The 21,277-nt window shown below is 48.0% G+C and overlaps 1 protein-coding gene across 3 annotated transcripts in view; it reads left to right on the top strand.

Annotated features, from left to right (window-relative positions):
• The first annotated feature begins 9,041 nt into the window (after nt 1-9,041).
• Nucleotides 9,042-21,277, top strand: part of SHISA9 (shisa family member 9) — a 262,397-nt gene continuing 250,161 nt past the window's right edge. For 2 of the 3 annotated variants that reach the window (XM_087815112.1, XM_016197621.2), the window contains exon 1: nt 9,042-9,727. In XM_087815112.1, coding sequence (XP_087671238.1) covers nt 9,042-9,727 — 686 coding nt within the window. The remainder of the gene's footprint in view (nt 9,728-21,277) is intronic. The other variant, XM_087815113.1, reaches the window with a different exon arrangement.

Genomic DNA, 21,277 nt, shown 5'->3' with positions numbered 1-21,277 from the left:
TTTCTTTCCCCTTCCCGTCTACCCTGGTGCATTCCTCCTTCTCTGTTCTTTCCTTTTAAACACACTTCAATCAATTACTTTTCTTGAACAGCTAAAGCATACAGATGGTTTTAAAAAAGAGTACACACACATATGCAGGGAAAAAATTAATTCTCCCTCCCCGTCTACTCCCGGCCCCTACGAGCCATTACTGCTTCTCATATATCTTTCCAGAAATAGTCTGTAAATTCTAATCATAAGTATGTTTTTACTTCTGCTTTGCATTTCCCACTCTATATCTTGAAGATTTTATAGGTATATATATATTTACATATATATATACACACACACATGCACACACAGGATGTATATAGTGTATATAATACATTCTGGGGATCTGTAAGGCAGTAATACCTAGACTGAGTTCCAGATTTTTTAAACTGCTCATTCTTTTGAACTGCTGTGTGGTTTTCTGATATGGAAGCACTGTGAGTTATTTAGCTGATGTCTCACTGATGGAGAGATCTCGCCCTCAGATCATCAGGCAGAGCCAGGGTCTCACGGATGGAGATTACCTTCAGCCCTGTACTATTACAAACAATGCCATGAAGAACACTCTTCCACATGTCTTTGTGTATGTCTGTGGGTCCCCCCCTCCCCCCTCCTCTCCCTCCTCTCCCCTCCCCTGCCCCTGCCCACCCTCGCCTCTGTTTTCCATCTGGCCAACTCCTGGGGCCGGGAAGGAGAGAAACAAATTGTCACATTTGGTGGTGGTGATGTGAGAGAGGACTGACTAGAGAAAATGGAGATAGAATATCTTGGCCAGGGTTTAAAAAGGAATCAACCTGAGTTAATTTAGGCAAAAACGGGAGGAAGGCAGGAGGACTTTGCTGGAAGAGCCGGGAGAATCCCTCAAGTCCCGGAACCAGAAGGCCGTCTTTGTGTCTCGTTTCTGCTTCTCCCTGGAGACCCATTTTCCCTCCCCGCTTCCCAGCTCTTCCTTTCCTCTCCTCGCAGTGCTCGGAGGGAGAGGGGCATCGCCAACAGGTTCTGAGCGCAGAGCAGTTGCCTTTCTCTGGGTCCCAGGAGAGTTATAAGGCCCAGTGCACCGGCAGAGTGAGGCTGAATCCATCCCAGCATATAGTGAATGTAGGGCACCCTCCCCCGGTCCCCACAGGAGGCTCTGCTCTCCCACCGTGGCATCTATTACTTGTATCACAACCGGCTGCTGTGGCCAGGACGGGGTTATACACTCTCCAGGTCTCCTTCCTCCTCTGAGCACATAGTAAGACTACATTTCCCCTCCTCCTTTGTGCTTAAGTTGGGACCATGCGACTGAGTTCAGCCAATGGGATGTGATGGGGGTCGATGTCCGCCCCTTCCAGGCAGGGCCTCAAATTGCCTCACTTCATTCTCCCTGTTCTTTCTTCTACGAGACTCGATGTGGGATCCAGTCCGAAGCCTGGGCATGTGCCCCGACTGGGAATCGACCAGGTAACCTCTTCTTGCACAGGACGATGCTGAACCTACTGAGCCACACCGACCAGGGCTTAAGTCATGATTTATTGTGTTAAGCCCCTGTGATTTTGGGGTTGGGTATTATGGTAGATAAGCGATCCCGACTTAAAATATGTTTTCTTGTTTCTTTTCTTTACCAAACCATAGGCTCTATCTTATTTCCTGTTGTGCCCACTGTCCCTAGTACAGTGCTTGGCACAAAGTGAACACTCAGTAAAGGCTCGTGAAGTGCATAAAAGGCAACTGAATCTGTGGGTAGGAGTGGTTAGGCGAAACTCTGGGGAAATGTACTTGTCAAGGGGAAATGAAGGTTGAGCTAAAGTGGTGATGGTGGGGGTGAGAGGAAGGATTTGATATTGACTTAGGAGGGAGAAGTGATAGAAGCTGGTGACTGATGGGTGGCATCAGAGGCCATCCAGGTTCCTGGCTTGGACACATGGTGGGATATTGGTGCACTGAACTTTCACTTGTTCAAGGGTTGTTCTGAATACGTAGGTGAAAACAGTTCATACAACTCAACGTAACTGTTGCTTCTTCGGTTGCACCATAACTCACATGAACCAGTTTTCCCTTGGATACTGCAGGCTGGGCAGTCTTGGGGATACGGAGACATTCATTCTGCCGCCGTTGGCAGTCATGAGATCTGAGGTGTGGGGTAGGCTGCTGCTATGGTTGGAATGTTTTTGTCTTCCCCAAAATTCATATGTTGAATTTTTAATGCCCCTCTCACCATGTGAGGACTCAGTGAAAAGGCACTGGCTCTGACCCAGGAAGAGGGCTTTCATCAGGATGTGGCCATGCCTTGGTCCTAGACTGTCCAGCCTCCAGGCCTGTGAGAAATAATTTTCCGTCGTTTATAAACCACCCAGTCTAGAGTATTTTGTTATAGAAGCTCAAGTGGACCAAGACAGTTGACATAAAAAATAAACGCAATCATTCACACATCCCTGTATATGCAGACCGTTTCAATGTAACTTTGCAGCTCTTCCCATCAAAAAAAGTCTGTTTCTCTACCCCTTGAATGTGGACTGGCTTTATGGCTCGCTTTGTGCCACAAGTGATGGTGTGCCTGTTGAGACCCTGAGTTTCTTTAGGGCTTGCATGCTTTCTCCCAGTTACTCCCTGTTCAACCACCACATAAAAGCCTGGGCTAGTCTGATGGAACTTCATGGAGAAGAGGGAAGCTGTCCTTGCTGAAGGCTGATCCAGACCAACCAGCATCCTTGTGACTTGGGAGTTAACAGCAAATGCATGAGTGAACTCTGACAAAACCAGAAGAACCACCCAAGAGAGGCCAATCCAACTTGACAACCCACAGAACTGCCTGTTAAATAAGTAGTTGTTGTTTTAAGCCACTAAGCTTTGGAATGATTTGCTACTTAGTAAAAACGGATACAATCTTTATTTATAAGCATTTGAGCAGAGAGACAGGAGTCTGGGGACTAAGCTGCAATGGGGGTTTCACTTAGTCTCAGGTGATATCTGGGGATATTCCTATTTATTTTAACCAATGTAGCTAGCTGGAAAATGCATAACCCCAAAACCAAAATAGGTTTTACAGAAGTGTTGGAGGGACTTAAATTATTCAGGTAATTGCTTCAACCTGCCACTTTACTTGTGAACAAAAGCTACTGTGGGGTTTTTAAATTAGTCATCCCAGACTCTGGGATTTCATCTATAGTAAAATGACCAAAAATTGGGGAGAATAATTTTGTCAATATTTTCCTAGTAAGAAATATTTAAAAAATAACACACACACACTAAATATAAGACTAACATCTACTAACTCCAACATTACTTTAGAAAGTGAATTGTAATACAAATAGAGTATATAACAATGAACAGAGGTGTTTATCAAACACTTATTTCATTAGCCTTACTTTTTCTCAATATTCTATGGACCAGTGAAAACTTCAACACATATTGGTATTGTTGCGTGGAGTAGTATTTGAGAACTACTTTTAAAGGGAGTCTACCAAAATTCTTCCTGTTATGTTTCTGACAATGCTTACATACATTTAACTTGGGGCTACTCAAATGTCACCACCTCTGAGAAGCCCTCCTTCTCTGCATAGGCGGAGCTAAACACCCTCCTCTAAGCTCCCATAGCCCCACTTCTATTTCTGCTGGAGTCATATTACCCATAGAGGATCAGCTGTATAATTGGTGGGAACTCGAATTCAAAAATAATTTATCATTTCAAGAAGAAAACTGCAGCGCCTCAACTCAAGTACGGGACCCTTTTGGGCATGACTGCACAGACTGCTTGCTCAGGAAGCCTACCCTGCTTCTATATTCTACCTTGCCATGGAGATTTTGAGATCCTGGACAACAAGGATGCTACTCAGTCATCTATCACCCCAGCACTCAGTCCCATGCCCAACACCTTGTAGGCCCTTCAGTGACCCTTTATTAAGCACTGCCATTCAATATGCTAAGCATGCTATACAAGGTATGGGGTGTCTGCAACCTTCCTGGGGAGAGGCACCATTCTCATCCCCATTTTATAGATGAAAAACTGAGGCTTAGAAAAGTTAAGTGAATTATTCAAGTCAAATGACAAGGAGCCAGGATTTAAACCTAGGCATGACTCAGTGGTTCTCAATCGATTGTGCTCCCCCCAGGGACACTGGCAATGTCTGGTTGTTAACAATTTTTGGTTGTCACAACTGGGAAGTGCTACTGGCATCTTAATGGGTAGAGGCCAAGGATGCTGCTAAACATCCTACAGTGCACAGGACAGCCCCACAACAGTGAGTTATTCAGCCCCAAATGTCACTAGGCTGAAGTTAGAAGTCCTGTTTTGATATTAAAGCTCACATTTCCTGAATTTCAGTTTTCAGTACCAGGCACTTCATGTTCTTTCCCTTATTTGTATTTCATTAATCAATACTATGATGTATTTATTATTTTTCTTAAATTGACTTTAACTGGATGGACTTAAAGAAGTTAACTACATCTTAAGCACTCATGCCCGTGAAGCCATGTGCTGGATGTGTTATTATTTTGTTCTGATACAATTGAAATAAATATAAAACTATAAAAAAATTTCTTTGTTGGGGTAGCACCAAAAATCATCTCATGTACCAACTCCAGTCTGGGGGAACTGTACTTTAGATTCACTCCACTTCTTCCATAAGGCTTCCTTTATCTCTTCAAGAGAGTAAAATATATGAAATGAGGGTGTTGCTTGAACCTGGCAAGGTGCTAGGTACATTCAGGCTTCTGCTGGAGGAAGTCATTGAGAGGACGTGACCAGAGGTTGACCCTTGAGCTAAACCCAGGCAGAGACTGCTCACCCCTCCCCTGTCCTTAAAATGTACATTCTGCCCACTGTTCCGTAGCCTTGCAAAAGTAGGTGTTGTTGAGACCATCCGGAACATGATGGAGCCCCATTAAGTCCTCAGTATAAACTAGTGGGTGGTGTGGTGATCTCCTGGTCTTGTGGAGCCCAAGGCAAGCATTGCAGGTAAGTTTCCTTGCTTGTTAAACCTGCCACTAACCATTCTGGAGCGGCCTGCCTTTCTTCTCTCTCTCCTTGACCTCTGCAGATGGGGCCAGTTTCAGATTTCACCCAGGGAGCTCCTGAGGTTTTGAATCAACAGTTTCTGTTTCATCTTTTTTTCTCAAGGCTAACAGTTGCTTAGAAACCTCTTTGAAACCCTAAAAGCCACCAGATGAGAACGATTTTGAGGGCCACAGCACAAATAATCTAATTTGTTGAGTTGCTTGTGGACATTGGTTGCAAGTCCCGGTAAGCACACATCCTTTGTCACATGACTCCCCCAGCTAATTGTCGGGGAGTACAACTGCATTCTCTTTGTAACAGGCATTGCAGTCTGACATAATTTAGGCTAGAGCAAATGAGATTCTTTTTTGGATATTAAAACTGCCTGTGTTGTAAATAATAATGTCATTATCTCTTTCTTAGAAAGCGCTTTCATTAAGACCTGCATTTTAATTTCAACACATTTGCATGAATTCATTTGGGTAGTGGTGGGGGGTGGCATTTGATGATGATTTTTCATCTTCCATGAACTTGCCAGGTATTTCGATTAAGAAGTTTATCCCCCCCCAAGGAGCTCGGAAGATGTTCCAAACCAGGACGTGTTCCCAATAATCACACATCCGTTAGGAGGCAGTGACTATTTACTGACTGGAAATAACCAGAGGACATCAACTTTTTTCCTTTGAAGAATAAAATGAACCAAGATGATTCCTCCCACTTCTACATAATTTGCAGATGCTTGGGAAATAGGCTCGGGCAATATTCCAGGGGGCAGTGGAAGCCACGATAGGCAGGGCCAGAGGGAATTTGATTTGGGCAAAGCTCAAGGGATAAGAGGCTTAAGGTTTGGAATCCAGCAAATAAGCCAGGAAGGATGGATCTGGTCAGCTTCTCTCCAAAGCACCATCCTGCACTCCCCTTGTCACAAACATGGGCAGTCTCTGTTAATTAAAGCGGGGAGCAGCAGCTACAGCCAGTCTCCTCTGAGGACAGGACTCAAATGTCCAGGTGACAGGCAATATTTTACAGAGACTGGGTTCCATTAAAGTTTTTTTTTTTTTTTTCCCAATCAAATTTATAAATGCCTTACAACCCCATCTCTTGTGGGAAGGTGTCTGTGATGTACTCTTCTACCAGGTTCTTGCCCTTTGCTCTCAGCCCTGATTCCTGCTGGGAAACACCAGCGAGGGGGGTTCAGTGAGGTGGGATGGCAGGGTACTCGAGGTTAGAAGTCTGGCAGTCTGCATCCAGCCCCGGCTTCCCCATTTGCTGGCCTTGTGACCTTGGACAAAGCCCTTAACTTCTCTGAGCCTCAGCTTCCTGGACCTTAGCAAGCCTGCTGGGGGCAGCTCTTTCCAATTCTGATTTAGCATGTAGAAATAGGCCAACCCCTCTGCAGGTGTCATGGCGGTGGAAACTCTTCATCTGTCCCTGCCTTGTGTTCTTTTTTCTCTTTTCTTGGTTTAAGACAAGGTCTTACATAAAAGATATTAGTTAATTAAAACAGCCTATATATATATGTGTGTGTGTATATATAGATACACACACACACATATATATATATTTTGAGTGTTTCCCTCTGTTCTAGTGTCTCCCTCTGGAGGACTCTGCAAGAGTCAGGGTCATTTCTGTCATTAAGTTACATTTCAATGCGGGGAGACAAAAAATGAATGCATCCTATAATGTCAGGTGGTTGGAGTCTGGAGGTCTATTTTGCAGTGGTTAGAACACAGGCCTCTGAATCAAATTTCTTGGGTCAAAAGCCAACTGCACATTCCCTTGCTGAGCTACCCTGGGCAACTGGTTTAATTGCTTTGGGCCTCAGTCTCTCCCTCTGTTGTGTGGGCCTGGTAATATTACCTAATGGATAGTTAAATGAGATCTGTCACTCAATGGTTCAGCAAATATTCCCAGATTGTCTGCTAGATGCTAGGCACTGCTCTAAGCATCTGTGAGGAGCAAGCTCAGTGGGTATGTTGCAAGCACTGAATAAATGTCAGCTATCGTTAGCTCTCACACGCCAAAGCTGTGTTTATAGAGATTCACACAGTGGTGGGGGTGTCGGTCCACAGACACGCCACACTGCCTTATTTTGGGGACCCAATTATGATGAATCTGATGAATTTAGACTTACAATCTCACATGTTATCCAGGTGGGTTGTGACATAACACAGCCCACAGTTCAGTGAGTCTTCCAGGACTGACAGACTCCTGGATATGCTGTCAATGTTGCCTCGGTGCGTTTTTTTGCTGGAACAGGGTCATTCTTTGCAAGTCTTCGGGAAGACAGCAGGTGATGTGTCTTCAAAGAGAAGGCACAATTAGCTCTCATTCTGAGAAAACTTGGAGTAGAGCCCCAATACACCTCCTTGCTTTTTCAATTAAGGGGACCCCAGTATGTCATTTTACTGGCCCAACTTCTTGAAAATATTCTGAGAAGAGCTTGACTGCAGCCACACGGAGAGGAGAGTGGTGGAAACATCTTATCACTGCAAATAGCCCAGCTGACTGCAAAGTGTATACTTAGTTAATGCAATTAAAAAAACAAAACGCAGGGGCGTGTGGAAATCTAAATTTGGTGTAGCAGCTTTGGTACAAATCCTGTTTCGGGGGCTACTGGAGTCAAATTCAAGCAGAGGAGAGGAAGAAGTGGGAGAAATGGGAGAGGGCTGACGAAGGCTGGAATCGGCCGAGTTGAGAGAGGGCGACGCAAGGCTGGAAGCCGAGGAACAAGGCCAGCTCCGCAGTCCCCGGTGAGGATGACCGGGGATGGGGTGGGGTGGGGGCTTGGTGGGGACAGGGGCCAGCGCAGTCTGGGGGCCGGTGCGCGGGATCCAGGTCCGGGAGGGCGGCGAAGCCTGGGTCCGCAGGCCTTGCACTGCACCAGCTCTGGGCGCGCAGAGGCGCCACCGAGGTGTGCCCTCCTGTGGAGCGCGGGGAACACTACGAGGGCGAAGAGGGACAGCAAAGTGGCAGGTCCTGGGCCTGGGAGAGTCCCAAGGAGAGACCTTCCGGGACAGGCCATTGACTCGGCTTTGTCGCTGCGTCTCCTTACCCCCTCCCTCAGCCCCCCTCTGCGCCCCCAGCCTCTTTGCCTTTAGTTCAGCCCAAGCCCCTCTCCGGGGTGCTTACCCGGGGCCCAGGGGCTTGCCGCCCCGCCTTCCCAGCTCAGCCTCGGTCCTCACCTAGGGCCAACGAGTTGAGCCATCCGGGTGGAGTGTCCGATTGGAGCGGGAAGGGCAAAGCGGCCCCGCGCACCTGGAGGGGCGATCCTGATAAGACTGACTCCCGGGCTGTGTTGGGGTGTAAGCCACCTAGTCTGTTCCTTTCCCCTCCGAGTCACCCTTTCCCCGTTGGGCAGATTAGAGCTGCAGCTCCGGCGCCCGCACTCCTGAAAAGGAACGGGCGGAGCCGTCTCTGCGCAGGAAACAGGTCTGAGCCGCACCTCCAGCCCAGAGAGGGCGCGGGAGGTCCCGCTGCGGTCCTCCACCTGCCGGGAAATCCGAGCTGTTCCTTCCGCGGCTGCGAAGCTCGCTCCTCCCAGCCGGCCAGCCAGGCTCTGTGCCGCACGCCCCCCAACTCGCTCCCGCCCGCCCGAGTCACCTCTCCCGCGCCCCCGCCCCTCTCGAGCTCGCTCCGGCCCCCCTCCCCGCGCCTCCTCGGCCCGCCCTCCTCCCCCTCCCCCTTCTCTCCTGCCCTCCCTTCATTCCACAAGTGTCGCTTCGCTCCTCTCTCCAGCGCACTTGGCGAGCTGAAGAGGTGAGAGGGATCCTGCGAGCGGGCGCGGGGCGGCGAGTCCGGAGCTGCGGCCGAGGGGAGGCGCGGATAGACCGAGTCTGCCCTGCTCCCCGGCCCCTGCCTCTCCCGGTCGTCAGCCGGACCTGCACCCCGCGCTTGCCCCCGCTCACCCTCCCCCCGCCCAGCCCCGCGCGCTCCTCCCCGGCCAGCCCCTTGCCGCGCGGCGCGCTGGAGGCGAACACGGGCTGAGCCGAGCGCCGTGGCCGCCGACCCCCGAGCGCCCCGCGCCGCTCCCTGCATGTGCGGCCCGCGGCGGCGCGCAGCCCCCGGCAGCAGCCTCGGCAGCTTCGGCCGCGCTTCGAGAGGCGGCTGCGGCGGCTCCAGCGGCGGCCGAGCGGCCGAGCCCGGGCTGGGAGACACGATGCGCCGCGTCCTCCGGCTGCTTCTCGGCTGCTTCCTCACCGAGCTGTGCGCCCGCGTGTGCCGGGCGCAGGAGCGAACGGGGCACGGGCAGCTGGCGCAGCTGGGCGGCGTGGTGGTGCTGACGGGGGGCAACCGCTCCGGGGCCGCCTCCGGGGAGGCCGGCGAGGGCGCGGATGTCTCGGACGCACCCCCGACCCGGGCGCCCACACCGGACTTCTGCCGGGGCTACTTCGATGTCATGGGCCAGTGGGACCCGCCGTTCAACTGCAGCTCGGGCGACTTCATCTTCTGCTGCGGGACTTGTGGCTTCCGGTTCTGCTGCACGTTTAAGAAGCGGCGACTGAACCAGAGCACCTGCACCAACTACGACACTCCGCTCTGGCTCAACACAGGCAAGCCCCCCGCGCGCAAGGACGACCCCCTGCACGACCCCACCAAGGACAAGACCAACCTGATCGTTTACATCATCTGCGGGGTGGTGGCCGTCATGGTGCTCGTGGGCATCTTCACCAAGCTGGGACTGGAGAAAGCGCACCGGCCCCAGAGGGAGCACATGTCCAGGTGGGCTGCCTTCCCCCTCGCGCGCCCCTCCTAGCTCTGCTCCCCCTTCTCTCCCCTCTCCACCTTTCCCAAGCAATGGCGCCCCCCACCCCAGTCTCTTTGCTGGGAGATGTCACCAGGAAGTCAACTTCGGTTCGGAGAGGGGGAGCTGGGCTCCGCACAGGTGTGGATTAGAGCTTGCGCGCGCGCGCGCGCGCGCGCGTGTGTGTGTGTGTGTGTGGGGGGGTGTCTCTCCCTTCCCTCTCCCTCTTTCCGTACCCCCTCCCCGCGCCGAAGATTGCTGCGGACTTGAGGCACACAGCTGGGAGCCGGTGGCCTTGAAGTCTTGGGTTTTAGGGAAGGGTCCACCCTCAAGTTCCAGATACTAGCCCAGATAAACAGGGGCGGGCGGGCGAGCCGGAAAGGGAAGGGGTGTGTGTGTGTGAGCCCGAGCGCGCGCGTGTGGTGGTGGGAGGGAGCGAAAGGAGTGTGTGCCGCTTGCAACTCGTAAGGCTCGGGAAAGGGAGGCGAGGGAGGTGGAAAGCCAAGGGAGGGCGAGAACAAAAGCCTTCTTCGGGGCGGCCGCCTCGCTTTTCCTGAGCTGCAAGGTCTTTGGAATCGGGAACTCGCAGCCTCTGCCCCCATCCCTCCTCCCCCCGCAGCGCCGGGGCTGCGCTCCCCTGTCACCACCTTTCCCCGCACCCCTGGCTGGAGTGGCGTGCACTTCAAAGGCCAGAGCCCCCCGCCCCGCGCGCCGTGACCACCCCCGGCCCCGACACCCTGATTCGTCAACTTTCGCGTTGGCCTCATTTATTATGCAAGTCCCAGCACGAGGAAGTCGCAGCAGATGGAAGAAGGCATTTGGGGATTAATGGAGCTATTTGCCTTTTGCTTGTTTTTTTTTAAGTGTCTAAATTGATTCGCACAACCCAGTAACTTTGGAGGCTAGGACGCTGCGGCGAGGACGCAGCCCCGTACCCGGGAGAGGCCAGGCGCCGGTGTGGGGTGCGGGCAGGTGGGGCTGAAGAGCGCCCGGCGGCCTGCGACCTGCCGGGTGGCTGGGGTGCAGTCTGTCCTCTGTTCGAGTACGAGTAATGGAGTTGCCATGTGTACCCCCTACACACACACACTCACACACACACACACACACACACACACACACACACACACACACACGCGGGCGCGCGCGCGCACGCACGCACCACCGCACCTCCGCCGGGGCCCCGTGTGTGCGCGTGTGTGTGCACGCGCTCCGGGAGCCTGCCTAAAATTTCTGAACAAAAGAGCCCCAGCGAAAATAGGCGAAGGCACATCACCACCTCACTAGTAATTATTTTCTATTTATACGCAGAGTATCCGATGACTTTTTTTCTTCCAGAGGGGAGGGCTTGGGGGGGTGGCGAAGAAGTTCCTCTCGGTTTGGGTCAGCAGGGAGGTGCGGGTGGATGGTGAGGTCTTGAGGAACAGAAGTAAGCTGGGAGGGAGGGTTGCTGACCTGCTCTAAGAGTCCAGCGCCGGCCCCGCCCACCTCCTGCAACCCCAAGGTGCCGGGTCGCCAACCCTGTGGCCCGGCGGTTTCCCTTCCCCGCAGTGCCCGCCTTGGCTATGGACTCCCGGGGTCTGCGTTCAGGTGAGGGTGAGACAGGCCGGCAGGACTGCGGCAGCCGGTGTCGCCCAGGCAGGGAAAGAGTCTCTCAGGGGTAGGGAGGCTGCCGTGCAGATTCGGGGTAATTCCTCTGCTGAATCTTCACCCAGCACTTCCCTTGCCAACCTGCGCTTATAGGAGCCCTCCTCAGGGTCCGGGGGAGAGGGGTTGGTGGAGAGGAAGCAGGGAGGAGGGAACGTGGGAGAAGAGCTAACCTGTGGGCACCCAGGGGAGAAAGCGACGCTAGGCTTCAGCCCCGCTTTGATCGGGGCTTCCCTGCTGGGACCGCGCTCCACCTGGTACGTGGGCCCAGCGGGGACTCAGCTTCCTGGTCCTGCCCCCTCGCAGCTCTGTTTGGGAGAGAAGGAGTCGCTCCAGCTCAGTGGGTTGCTGCCACATTCTTCTGGCGGTATCAGGAAAGGTCTGCTGGGAGGTGGAAGTTAGAGGTGCCCAGTTTTCTGTATCAATAGGGGCTGGCCTGTATACATTTTGGGAATTCCAGAGTGGAGTGCAAGTGCATACACCTGAAGAGAAAGAAGAGGTGATTTTTTTTCTGGCAGCTTCCAAGGTATGGTTTTCAACCTTGGCTGCTGTTTAGGATCACTTGGAATGCTATTATTTTTACATACATATACATATACATATACATATACATATACATATACATATACATATACATATATATATCTCCTCCCCCCAACCCTGGGCCTCACCCTAGACTAATCAGAATCTTTAGTGGGGAGGGTGTGAGTGTACATTTGTACAGCTCTCCAGTGTTCAGCCAATCACTGCTAAGGAAAAGGAAGTAACATTTGCTCAGCACCATTCTGGGTGTCAGGCACTGTACCAGGGTGTGTGTGTGTGTGTGTGTGTGTGTGTGTGTGTGTGTGTGAACATTCTCTCTTGTAGTTCTCACAACTATCTTTGAGACAGGTGCTATTTTAATTCCCACTTAAAAGGTTGGGTGGCTTGCCCAAGGTCACACAGTTACAGAATTGAGCAGTATGCAGTCTCCTGGTTTCCACTGTGTCTGGAACAGATGTTTTCAGATGGGGTGAGCGTCAGAGTTTGAGGAAGCTTTCTAAAATGCACATTCTTGAGTTCTGTCCAGAGAGATTCTGAATCAAGAGGTCTGGGATGGACCCCCCAAATCTGCATTTAACAGCCTCCCTGAATGGCTGATAATAAATGCCCCGCACTTTGAGAAAGACTGTTCTTGGGTTTGGAAAGATTTTTACAGGGCTGGGGGATAGATGAATCAGTCCAAGGTGACTCTCTTATTTGCATTCTTTTGCTTGTTTTCTGCATGTATGTAGCCTTGATGTGTATTTCTGTGGTGCTGGGCTGCCTCAAGTCCCCTCCAAATGCACCTTGGGCTGCTTATGCAGGGAATCATTTTTAGTCCCAGCCATAGCAATGGGCTCATTAGCCTGCAAGGGCACAAGGATGCTTGGGTGGGGTTGACATGCCAAGCTTGGCATCAGAGAGGCTAGCAGGTGGCTTCCAGGTGAAATTAATATGCTGGCCACAGCCTCTTAATTAGTTTTATCTTGGGCTGTGAGAGTCATTGAGATGAGGGGTTTGTTTTCATCTCATCTGAAAGCACCTTCCCTTTAAAGACTTAGAGCACATTGCTGCTCCCATGTCACAAACTGCTCCTGGTGGCCAGTGCACTTGTATTTTCCCAGAAGAGGCCTCTGTGATGTCAGTTTTTAGGCTCATAGTCCTGGGCATATCGCCCACTCCCTTCTGGGCTGATTAGGACTGAATGCAGGAAAAAGACAGTAATTTCGGGGTGGGGGGAGACTTGCCCTCGATGCTGTAAGAACTGTACAGATGCTCATTTAGCAGCTGTAGCAGCAGCTACACCCAACCACTATTTATTGGGAAAAGAGACTGCAAATGGCCTGCTAAGGTTACCCAACCATGCACACATGTTCTGTTTGGTCTGCAGGGTATTTCTATTTATGTTTTTTTTATATTTTTAAGTTGTCCTTAATTTTTTATTGTGAAACATTTTAAACATACAAAAACTTGAAAGACTAATCAAAAGGAACTTCAGTAGGCCCTTTACCTAGACCAGGGTTTCTCACTCTGGGCACAGTCGGCATTTGGGGCTGGATAATTCTGCTGTGGGGCCTGTTCTGTGCCCTGCAGGACTTTTGGCAGCATCTTTGGACTACCCACTAGATGCCAGTAGCACCCACCCCACAAACCCAGTCATGACAGTAAAAAATGTCCTCACACAAAGCCAAATGTCATCTAGGGGCAGAATCACCCCCAGATGAGAACTACTAATCTAGACTTAACAGCTTTTAGTATTTTTTCATATTTGCTTTATTGCTCTCTCTCTTTTTGTCCTAATATTCCTTTCTCCTTTCTTCTCTCTTTACCCCCCTCTTTTGTTTTTTGTTTTATGGCTGAAGCATTTGAAAATAAAATGCAGATGTGACTCTTTGTCCCTAAATACTTCACCATGGATCTTCTAAGAACAAGGACATTCTTCCATATAACACAATTCTAGTATCACATCCAAGAAAAACAACAAAAATTCCACAATATCATCAAATATCCAATCATATTAAAATTTTCCCAGTCATAGCAAAAAATGTCTTTTAGAGTTTGGTGTTTCACACCAGGATCCGGTCAAGGTTCATTGCATTTGGCTGTAAAATCTCTTTAGTCTCTATTATATAGGGTGTTTTAAAACCATTGTAGAACCATTTGCCAATGTTTAAAACCTGGGGGACTTCCCACGAAATCCAGATTTCTGATTTCTCTTGAGAAATTGGTAGGTCTGGCAACACCGGATATGCATTTTCACATGGCAACTATCGGTTGCTGCTGAGTGGTGGCTGCTCCATTTGGGAGGATCTCAGATTCACCTCAGTAGCCACCCCCACCCAATTCACTTTGTGATGTGACCTGCAGTCCCTGGAGAGGCAGCCAGGCTGATCTTAACAGCATGGGCTCAAGTCAGATGGCCCCAGATTCAATCCCAGCTCAGCCACTTAGTAGCTGTGTGATCTTGGGAAAGTTACTTGACCTCTCTGAGTCTCAGGTTCTTGACTGTGAAGTGAGATAATGATAATTCTTCTGTAATAGGTTTGTGTGAGGATTCATTGAGATCAGGCTTGGAAAGCTCTTAGCACAGGGCGACATATGGCCACTGCTCAGTGACTATTACACTTTTGGAGTACTTTTGGAGTTTTCTACCTCTTGTTCACTGAAGGGGATAATGCTGTAGTCTGGAACTCAGTTCTAGTCTTTGCTCTACTAAGTATGTTTGGCTCTGTGACATTGGTCAAGTCTTGTAACTTCTCCAGACTTGCATTTAATCTGAGCAGGAGGGGGACAGGCTCAGAATAGCAGAGAAGACCTACCTATGACTACAAAAATGCATTGCAGATTGTTGGCATAGGTGATGTTGAAGAGCCATTGCTATTTTGAAGAACCTCGTTTTGCTGTTTTGCTGTAAGCGTGTGTGTAAATTCTCATTTACTTTCATGTTGCTCCCCACTGAGGTAGGCCCTATGGTGACCTGCCTGTTCAGAGGCACAGATTGCTTTCCAAGAGAGTAAACAAGCCCCTGGTGAGTGGAGGGGTTGGATTGGACTTCAGACTCGGTGTGTGGCCAGAGCACAGGCCCTTGACCACTTGGCTGTACTTCAGGACTTCAGGCTTCTCAGATCACAAAGAAGTGCTTGATGTCCTGCAGATCCCAACACATGCATTGGAGCCAGTTCAAGGAGCCACTGGAAGATCAAGACTAGCAATATGTTCTGCGTCTGCCCTTGGCAGGGCCCGCCCTCTTGGAGGAGGCACTGATGAGAAATGACTTTGGGAACAGGAACTTGTGTTTGAAACTCTCTGCACTTGAAACCAGTAGGGAACACATGGTATTATTTTCCCCTCCTTCAAACAGAATCAGACATCCAAGTGACGAATTACAGAGCACAGTGTCCTGTGTGTGTTTCAAGCATGCTTCAGAAGAGCCAGAGCCCCTTGCAAAGAAGTGGCATCAAGTGATCAGTCTCCCTCTTTCCCTTGACTTTTCTCTCTCTTCCAACTTCTCTTGCACTTTCCCCTTTTCCTGTTTTTGTGCTTGACCTATGGCTTCTACCAGCTCCCCAGGCTGGAGAAGACCATGCATGCAAATACTGCTGGCCACAGAAAAGTCTCCAAGTTATTTTTCCTTACAGGATATGGTTGCTTCTCTTTGGGCACCAGGTCCTTCCGTTTTAAAAATCACCTTCATTGAGGTAAAGTTTACACAATAAAATGCACCCAATTTCAGTGTACAGTTGGATGAGCTTTGACAAATGTCTACAGTGCGTAACCACTTCTCCAGAAGGATATCTTGCGCCCATGGCTCTTGCATTCTTGAAAAATAAATGATGCTTCTGGGGCAAGTGGAAATGCTCAGGAATTCAAGAGTCAGAACATAATTTAGACTCTGGGATCCCCTTGACACTTTGAAGCAAGGAGCTGGGACTCTGAGCTCTGTTTAGAAATGTTGGGATCCTTTATTTACTCACCACAATTGGAAAGAAAAGGAATGCAGGCTTTTTTTGGTTGTTGTTCCTTAAATAGGCCAGGCTCATTGCCACCTTGGAGGTGACTGTGTTGGCTTGGCTCAGATTCTCATCTGTTGGGCTTCATGTGGCTGGCCCCTCCTCACCATTCCGGTCTCAGCTCAAATGCCACCTTCAAGAAGCTGTCCCTGACCTCCCAGGCTTAGTTACTGCTGTTCCTCACCCCCTCTGCCCATCATTCAGTGTTATTTGCTTCATTTCACATTAATGTTTAAAATTAACTTACTAATTTACTGTTTTACTAGTTTATTATCTTTCTCCTTCCATTACTGTCCACAGTAAGGAGTGCAAGGACACTAACAGTCTTTTCCACTGGTCAATCCTGAATGCCTAGAACAGAATCTGGCATGTAGGAGGCTCTGGTTTTAACACCCTGATTTACATGACATAAGAAAGTGTCTTCTCATTCATTCATCTATTTGCTCATTCAGTAGGTATTTATTGAATACCTGTGCTGTACACAGCACTGTGCTGAGAGCTATCATAGAATAGTTAATAGTACAGACATAATCCCTTCCCCCACAGAGCTAATAGTCAAGTGGCCAGAGAAAAGGTCACATACAAGTAAATCTACAAGTAAATCGATACTAAGTTAAACCTTATAATGCCAATATTCAATCAGCTTTGACCTAAAAAATGCAATATTTCAACATAATTGTTCCGTAGTAGTTTCTTCCATAAGGTAGCTGTGTTAATCAGGGTTCTCCAGAGAAACAGAACCTATAGTAGATATATATATATATAAAGAGATTTCTTATATGGAAATGTCATTGATGAGTCCCAAATCTAGAGCCAAGGTCCCAAATGGTTTGAGTCTGAAGGCCAGCAGGCTGCTGTAGTCCCAAGAGGAGCCTATGCATGTCTCAATTTGAAGGTCATCTGGGAACATTCTCTCTTATTCCGGAGGGTCAGCCTTTTGTTCTATTCATGCCTTCAACTGATTGGGTAAGGCCCACATACATTATGGAGGGCAATCTGCTTGACTTAGTCAATCAATTTAAATCTTAATCTCGTCCAAAGGATACTCAGACACATTCAGAATAATGTTTGACCAAATATTTGGGCACCCCATGGCCCAGTCAAGTTGACACATAAAATTTAACATCACAGTACCTTTAGGATCTTGCTACTCAAGAGCGTGGCCTGTGCACCAGCAGCATCTTCATCACCTGGGAGCTTGAGCAGAATCTTAAGTACTGCTTCAGCCATATTGAATGGGAATCTGCATTTTAATAAGATCCCTAGGTAATACTAATGCATATTAAAGTTTGAGAAGCACCCAAACTATATGCCACAAATAAATGCCAAATGTTTGGGCATTTGGTTTGCAGCACATGTTTTGTTCTTTCCATTGTCTAATTCATTAAATTTTTTGACACATCCCTATTTGTAACATGTTTTTTAGCATGCACCCCAATATAGACACATTTGTTTTCCTAACAAGTATCTATACACATACCGGGGAACAATGATTAGGTGTATTATAAAGCATACATAAGGACAGAAATTTTAACTGAGCTGAAGGTGAAATAGATAATTTTAAATTTGTCACGAATCATGATGACTTCATGCAGTCATTAGCCACCACCTCAAAGCATGATACATATCAAGGATGAAGTTCATCATTAATAAATAAATCCATATTTTGATTATTCCTCATGAGAGTTTTGATTATTTGGGGCTGATTTCATTTTGATCTAAATAGACCATCATTATCTTAACCTTGTGAGAAGCTGTGGACAAGCAGGGGAGAGTCAACGGTATTGTTTTCTTGTGCTTTGCTTTATCAGTATTTTTTTCAGGCTTTGGTTTTGTTATGGGGTATATTTTAAAGCCACATGTCTCCTTAGTGATGGTTAGCTTAGTTAAAACTAGATAATTCATCTGGATACCCCCTTGGGGGTGCACAAACTACAATATAGGCTTCTGCCTCATTGGTCCAAGGTTCCTGATTGTCACTATCTGATGTGGGTGTTCCAGCTGAGGACACCAGCATCGACACACATATTAAATAGATTTCTCATGTTTAATAACTAAGGACCATCTACAGAAGTTCTCATTTCCTTCCCCCATGCCAAATCATTTTCTGCAGTCCCTGGAGCGAGTGAACCATACCCTGAGGACTCCTTGTCCAAGACATGGAGGTCTCTAAGCATCCTTGGCTCTGCTGCATGCCCCCGGGAGGGCTGCCTTGGGGAAAAATGTACTGGGCTTTGGGGCTGGATTTTCCCAAATTTTGGCACTCAGGAGAAGCCCAGGGGGTTTGCAGATGGCAGTGCTGGCCAAGTTCATGGTACCTACCCTGACTACTTACTTTGCTATTCTCTTGAAAGCCTGAGTACTTTGAAATTTTGGGGAGACTCTTTAGAGAATCTGGTGAAAGCCATTGCTTCTTGTTCCAGAACCGTGCACACATAAAATTTCCATTCAGTTCCAGAGGGGTTCAGAATTCCCCTGGAGCTCATGATGAAGAACCTGTTTAGAAGTGAAAAGGGCAAATTAGGTTTGGGAGGCATCTGCTGTTGTCTCAAACATTCTACCCTGCAGCCCCTTTCTGTTTCAGATCCTGATTACTGCACAGAGGTGGGGAGGGGCCTGAACTCTGATGTCAGAGACACTCAGCTTTGCATCCCAGCCCTCTGATGATTAGCTGGGTTAACTTAGGTACTTTTTCACTGTGTAGAATGGGTCTAATAATTCTCACCCTGTAACACTCTCCTCCTTGTTTGCTGCCACCTTTCAGCTTTGTCGACCTTGTTTGTTCTTCAGATATCTGAACTCTTTTCTACCTCAGGGCCTTTGCACTTGCTGCTCCCTCAGATTGGAATGTTCTTTTCATCATCTTTTTGCGACCAACTCCTTCTCACCATTCAGGGTTCAACTCAGATGTTACCTTCTCAAAAAGTCTTTTCCTGATCTTTCAGTTTATTTAGAATTATTTTTAAGTGTATATAGTTCAGTGGTTTTCAGTATATTCACAAAGTAGAATAACCATCACCACTGTCTAATTCTAGAAGACTTTCATCACCCTAAAAAAAAACAACCCTCACTTATTAGCAGTCACTTCCCCTGTCCTATAAAACTTCACCATATTAACCATTTAATTTGTATAGTTCAGTGCTTTTTCGTATATCACCATCACAACTACCTAATTCCCAAACATTTCATTATCCCAAAGAGAAACTCCATGTACATCAAATAGTCACTCCCCAGTCCTCCCTCCCCCAGCCCCTGGCAACCACTAATCTACTCTCTGCCCCTATAGGTTTGCCTGTTCGGAACATTGCATATGCTAAATGAAATCATACAATATGCGGCTTTTTGTATATGGCTTCTCTCACTGAGGACAATGTTTCCACGTTTCATTTATGTTGTTGTAGATATCAGCACTTCATTCCTTTTTATGACTGAATAGTATTCCATTCCACATAACCCACTGTGGTCATTCATCAGTTGATTTGGGTTGTTTCTGCTTTTGGGCTATTGTGAATAATGCTGCCATGCACCAGTCTCTCTTGATCATCTTACACTTTTATTTATTTAATTTTTGCAGCTCTTGTTTATTTAACATATATTTTTTTTACCCTTTTCTTTAGAAAATAAACACCATGAAGGCAGTGGTCTTGTCCATCTTGTACACTGCTGTATCCCTAGGGCCTTGACTGCTCTATGCCTGGCACACAGTAGACAATAAATATTTGTTGAGTGAATGAATGAATGAATGAATGAATAAATGGGAGCTATTGCTATTGTCGTGCCTCTTAGCAGGCTCAATCTTTTCCTCTAATCCATGTAGGACTCTTGTGCTGATTTGTGTCTCTCTCACATCTGACACTTCTCACCAGCTGTGGTTCTTGGCCCATTGTCCATTGCGCCATGGGTAACCATCCCCCCAAGCTTGAGGCCTCTCTCCGTACATTAATCTGGTCTTAAGCTCGACTGTGCAGCAGACTCACACGGAGGGCCTGAGAAAACACAGGGAGTTGGGCCCGACCCCTGGAGATCCCTGGAGTTTCTGAGTGAGTAGGTCTGGGTGGATCTGAAAATTTGCATTTTAACAAGTGCCCTGGTGATGCTCTTGCTGTTGGCTGGAAGGCCACTGTTTGAGCATCTCTGCCAAGGTAGGGTCAGTTTCAGCAGTTCATAGGTGGTATGTGTGGGCCTCACCCGAACAGCTCACCTTCCTTCTCTGTCTGCCTTGATTTGAACTCAGAGGCTCTAGTTAGTTAAGAGCGTCTGGATAGGTCCTAAAACATGGCATTATCACTTGGTGTGCACCCCAGAGAAACTCTCCCTGGTCCAAGGGGCAGGTGTGAGGATGTGACTGCAGTGTTGTTTTCAGAGGTGGGGAGTGGTGATCCTCGGGGTGTCCACAGTTAGGGAAGTGGGTAATCAGGGCTGATATTCTGCTGCTTCTCAATGAAACAACTGGATGTTTACAGCTGGCATCCATTCCAGTTGGTCAGCTTCCCCGCCAAGCCAGTTGTTGTATATGGAGACTAGTATTCCTACAGTAAGTAAACTATGGGGGTTGCATATGTTATAATGCTGCCAGTGAGTAAAAGACACACGCGTATACTGTAACACCCACAATATTATATATCTTTTGAGGATATTCATATATCTAAATAAACACGTGATTGAGGGCAGATAAGGAGAAAAACGTGTGTTGGTGAGGTCCGACCTTAGGTGCCGTATTTGTGTGACACTTGTCCGCACTCTATGTATATGCAGATGCTGAGCTTCTTTCTTAAGCTTACATTTAATTGTGAAGTTACTGTCTTGGGTTGAATCATGTCTCCCCCAAAAGATGCTGAATTCCTAACACCCCTGGTCGTCTGAATGTGACCTTATTTGGAAATAAGCTAGTTGCAGATGTAGTTAGTTAAGGTTAGGTCACACTGGAGTAGGGTCGGGCCCTAATCCAATATGACTGGGGTCCTTAAGAAATGCATACTTGAAATTTGCCAAGAGGGTAGACACACGCAAACATAGTAACAATGTGTGATGAATATGTTGGATGGCTTGATTGTGGTAATTATTTCATAGTGTATACTTATATAAAAATATCAAGTTATACATCTTAAGTATACACAGTCTTATTTGTGCATGATACTTCAATAAATCCGGAGGTCGGGGGGAACAGCATTTAGCGTCAAGAACTTTCAAATGACTGCCGTTAATTTTGTGACCTCACTGATCTAGCTCTTAAGCCATCAATGGGCGATTTTCCAATAAAAATGGAATATTAAGAAGAAAAAACAAAGATGCCCATTGAAGAGAGAGACACAGGAAGAATGCTCCATAAGGATGGAGGCGGAGATGGGAGCG

The sequence above is a fragment of the Miniopterus natalensis genome, chromosome 3 (assembly GCF_054644295.1).
Source record: "Miniopterus natalensis isolate mMinNat1 chromosome 3, mMinNat1.hap1, whole genome shotgun sequence".
In the NCBI taxonomy this organism is placed as follows: domain Eukaryota; kingdom Metazoa; phylum Chordata; class Mammalia; order Chiroptera; family Miniopteridae; genus Miniopterus; species Miniopterus natalensis.
Note: the sequence above shows the minus strand (reverse complement) of the source record. Positions and strands in the feature narration are given on the sequence as shown.